The 4,500-nt window shown below is 41.1% G+C and overlaps 1 protein-coding gene across 1 annotated transcript; it reads left to right on the top strand.

The window, feature by feature from the left end:
* Positions 1 to 3,585: 3,585 nt before the first annotated feature.
* Positions 3,586 to 4,107, top strand: LOC138370211 (integumentary mucin A.1-like). The gene has a single exon (XM_069334206.1). The coding sequence runs from the start codon at positions 3,586 to 3,588 to the stop codon at positions 4,105 to 4,107; it is 522 nt and encodes a 173-aa protein (XP_069190307.1).
* Positions 4,108 to 4,500: the final 393 nt, after the last annotated feature.

The raw sequence follows: 4,500 nt of genomic DNA, 5'->3' as shown, positions 1-4,500 counted from the left end.
TGAATGCCGGCTCGCCAATGCACACCATATATAACACTGAATCAAATGGTAAAACTTTTCACTTCTATTGAAATAACGTTACTGGAAGCATTTTCGACCAGCGGAGACAGTTATGTACTTCACATGCGCTTGTCTGAAGATAACAAGTATAAAAGGGCGCGCAGCTTCGCACTATCCGTGTCAGTAATGCTCTGGGAGGTGAGGCGGCCTTGCTCCTGGCGGGGGAGGGGTTAAGGGGCGGGGGGATGGAGGCTAGTCTGGGGGGGGTGGAGGCTAGTCTGGGATGATTGGTGGGGGGTGGAGGGAGGGAGGGGCGGTGAGGAGTGGTGCTTCACCGACTAATCAAACATCTTTTTGTAAATCTCTAACTTTATTACCCAAACTTTCCCCTTGTTTCCTCTTCATGTTCTCTTTTTTGTAAACAATGTGATGTGTAGCTGTGTAACCTTGTATAATAAAGTGTACAACATAAAAAAAAGGGGGTGGTAGAAGTCAACACTCATTCGAATGTGTTGGTATCTTCACGTTGCAGTCTTGTTCTTATTATTCTTAGTAAGAACAAGACCGGAACGCGAAGATGCCAACAGAAGATAGTACTCAACATGTCACGCTTACTACACTTGATTAATCTTTGTATGTGTTTCGTACCCTATTTTCGCATTATTCTTCACACTTTACGTCTTACTCTTCTCTCCTTTATGCCTTATTCTTGATCCATTTGTATAGACCTATAAACTCCATTGTTCGATCCATTTGTCTACACCTGATCCCATAATGGTATAAATCCAATATGCCTTGTACTGTCCCATCACTTGAGAATGAACCATGTAGGTTCGAAACGTTGTGTAATTTTATAATAAGTGTAATACATTCTACAGTTATTTTTTTTTTCTTCACCTCGAACGAAGATGAATTTTGGAGAACTAATCTTCCAATTAAACCCAGATGCAAGAGCACTAGTCAGAGGGACAGAAGCCCTAAACAAGAAAATAATCAATACAGAATATGCAATCATATTCAATGAATCATGTATAAATGAAACCTGCTGCACACACACACACACACACACATATATATATATATATATATATATATATATATATATATATATATATATATATATATATATATATATATATATATATATATATATATATATATATATATATATATATATATATATATATATATATATATATATATGCAAACAAGCCTGAACGGTCTCCAGGCATATATGCAACTGAAAACTCACACCCCAGAAGTGACTCGAACCCATACTGCCAGAAGCACTGCAACTGATGTACAGGATCCCTTAACCACTCGACCAACACGACCGGACAAAAGAGGATGGTAGCCGAGGCTAATTCCCCATCCCCCTGCCGGCACTCTGTTGGTAATCTTGGGCATGGTATTTTATCAAATCACCTCATTCTTTGGGGCACACGTGAGGAACTATCAACACGTGAGGAGTATGGGTTCGAGTCACTTCTGGGGTGTGAGTTTTCAGTTATATATATATATATATATATATATATATATATATATATATATATATATATATATATATATATATATATATATATATATATATATATATATATATATATACACACAACCATTGATGGTTCATAGAACCAATATTATAATATAGCCGTCCTTTACGAGTGACTATATGTAGCTATGCTATGTGTGTGGAAATGGTGGTGGTGTGTTATTGTGAGGCCAGTCTTACAGTATGCTACGACATCTTTTAAATAACACTCGCGGTGTGACAGTGCACTTCAACGGCGTGAACTGTAACTCGTGTGTGTGGTGTGTGTGTGTGTGTGTGTGTGTGTGTGTGTGTGTGTGTGTGTGTGTGTGTGTGTGTGTGTGTGTGTGTGTGTGTGTGTGTGTGTGTGTGTGTGTGTGTGTGTAACTAGACATAGGATACTGCAGGGTGCGTGTTTGGTCCTCTTTCTATCCGGACATTACCAAGGTGGTATTAATTTAAATGTGGCCATCAACATTGTTGCTACCTCGGCCGCGTTATAATAAATCCTTCCTTGTTATAACTGTTGTGGGGGCCTTAATTGACGCGCTCTCTCTCTCTCTCTCTCTCTCTCTCTCTCTCTCTCTCTCTCTCTCTCTCTCTCTCTCTCTCTCTCTCTCTCTCTCTCTCTCTCTCTCTCTCTCTTTTTTTTTTACGTGTCAGCTTATATTTCAGTCCCAGCGCCCACGAATAGAAAACGGGATTGCCGGTCAATTATGCGAGCCGCTGTGATTTATAGTTCATCCTATTTTGGCCTTTGGAGGATTTATACGTCAGAAATGCGGTGTACTATTCGAGAGGACGGGCTAATGCCCAAACGTATTCATGTTTATGTCTAACCTACGCTTGAAACAGTCAAGTTATCCCTTATGTATTGTACCAAGTAAGTTATTCCATAATTAACAACCCTGTTTTCAAGCCAATTACCTCAGGTCTTTCCTAAATCTAAACTTCTCTAGTTTATATCCATTGTTTCGTGTTGGGTTGTGGTATATTTAACACTTTACTAATATCATCTTTGATATATATCATTTTATCTATTTATATACTTCAGTTTCTCATAATACTGAATATAGAAACGCTTTGCGTAATAGTGGCTTTAGGCATTGTATGTGCTAGCTCTATCTATAAATCGATCAATTTTTGTAAAATCTCTTGTATGTATGTACCTTACCTGAATAAACATTTATTTATTATTTATTTATTTATAGAAAACATTTGTAAACAGAGAACGTGACGATTACCAGTGTAGTGGTAGAGGCTGCAGGTGTTATATCCATAATAATTGTGTGTTAAAGATAGATGAGAAGCGAGAATGACTGCCAGAACTTCTGGTATTAAGTGTAATAATACCAGTGACGTGAGACACTGGTATTACACTTAAGACATGTGAGCTAAATGTAGAATTAACTGTTAACTTCTCAGTTTTGTAGTTTTCGAGAAAGCAAGAAAACGTGGTCATAGTGAGGGTTATACGCCCGTGCCTGTTGTAAGTTACCTGGGAATAAGTTAAACTTACTTACCTTGTAAGCAGGCGATGAGTCACAATAACGTGGCTAAAGTATGTTGACCAGACCACACACACACTAGGTGAAGGGACGACGACGTTTCGGTCCGTCCTGGACCATTCTCAAGTCGATTGTGAAAATGGTCCAGGATGGACCGAAACGTCGTCGTCTCTTCACCTTCTAGTGTGTGGTCTGGTCAACTTACCTTGTAAGTTTAGTTGACAAGGCTGAGGAAGGGCTGGCGTTGCCAAGTCGCGGGTCTCAAGGAAGGACCGGCTCCCAGAGTGCTCTATCCTCAACAACCTTATCAACTTCCACTCTAAACTAGATCAATGTTTTTGTTTACATCTTTCGCGGTGAAGATATCAGTATATTCACATATAATTCACATACACCTTCGGGATATGTGAAGGAGAAAAAGTTATATTTAAGTGTATCGGGGTATCCCCCTCTCTCTATCGTGCCCCGGAGAGTGAGAGCAACAGGTAGAGATAAACACACACACGTACCAGAGTGAGTTGAGGTGAGTGCTGCGAGGAGATAAGAATGGCAGAGGAAAGTGAAGAACGGTCGTGTGAGGCACCTCCTCCGCGGTACTCCAGCCACATCCTGTCATATTATAATTGTCTACCCTACGCTAAAATGCCGGGGGTGACGATAGCAATGGTACTAGAGGTGACGATAGCAACGGTGCCAGATGTGACGATAGCAACTGTGCCAGATGTGACGATAGCAACTGTGCCAGAGGTGACGTTAGCAACGGTGCCAGAGGTGACGATAGCAACGGTGCCAGAGGTGACGTTAGCAACGGTGCCAGATGTGACGATAGCAACGGTGCCAGAGGTGACGTTAGCAACGGTACCGGAGGTGACGTTAGCAACGGTACCAGAGGTGACGTTAGCAACGGTGCCAGAGGTGACGTTAGCAACGGTACCAGATGTGACGTTAGCAACGGTACCAGATGTGACGTTAGCAGCGGTACCAGAGGTGACGTTAGCAACGGTACCAGATGTGACGATAGCAACGGTACCAGAGGTGACGATAGCAAAGGTAAGAGGTGAGCATTAGCAGGCCTGGTAATGCTCACCTCTGGTACCCTAGGGAGGGGGGGGGGGCATCCTCAAGTGGAACTAGAGATGTAAATAAGCACTTGAATGCCAAGACTTTCTGCAAAGTTTTAATAGAAGTATAAATTTTTACGATTGAAAGTTCTCAATCAGTGGACATATTTCGTGAATAGAGTATAATATGCCAGCAAATATTTTTAGCCTTGGATACTATTGTTAATTTTGAAGTATAAACAATCCCGACCTCTTTTGTACCCATATGAAGAGCATGTACTTGAAAAGCTTGAGAGGGGCTAAGAAATATTACGACCCTCTATACAGACGCGTTAAAGGAACATATCTTGCAAGGGGAGGGGGTTGGGGGAATTATCAAGAGAAAGTGCCAAGCCATTAC

Source organism: Procambarus clarkii, chromosome 31 (assembly GCF_040958095.1).
Source record: "Procambarus clarkii isolate CNS0578487 chromosome 31, FALCON_Pclarkii_2.0, whole genome shotgun sequence".
NCBI lineage: Eukaryota > Metazoa > Arthropoda > Malacostraca > Decapoda > Cambaridae > Procambarus > Procambarus clarkii.
The sequence above is the reverse complement of the archived record's forward strand: the minus strand, read 5'-3'. Positions and strand labels throughout refer to the sequence as shown.

Coding starts and splice junctions, on each gene's coding strand:
- LOC138370211 (XM_069334206.1), top strand. CDS start 3,586: ATGGCAGAGGAAAGTGAAGAACGGTCGTGTGAGGCACCTCCTCCGCGG.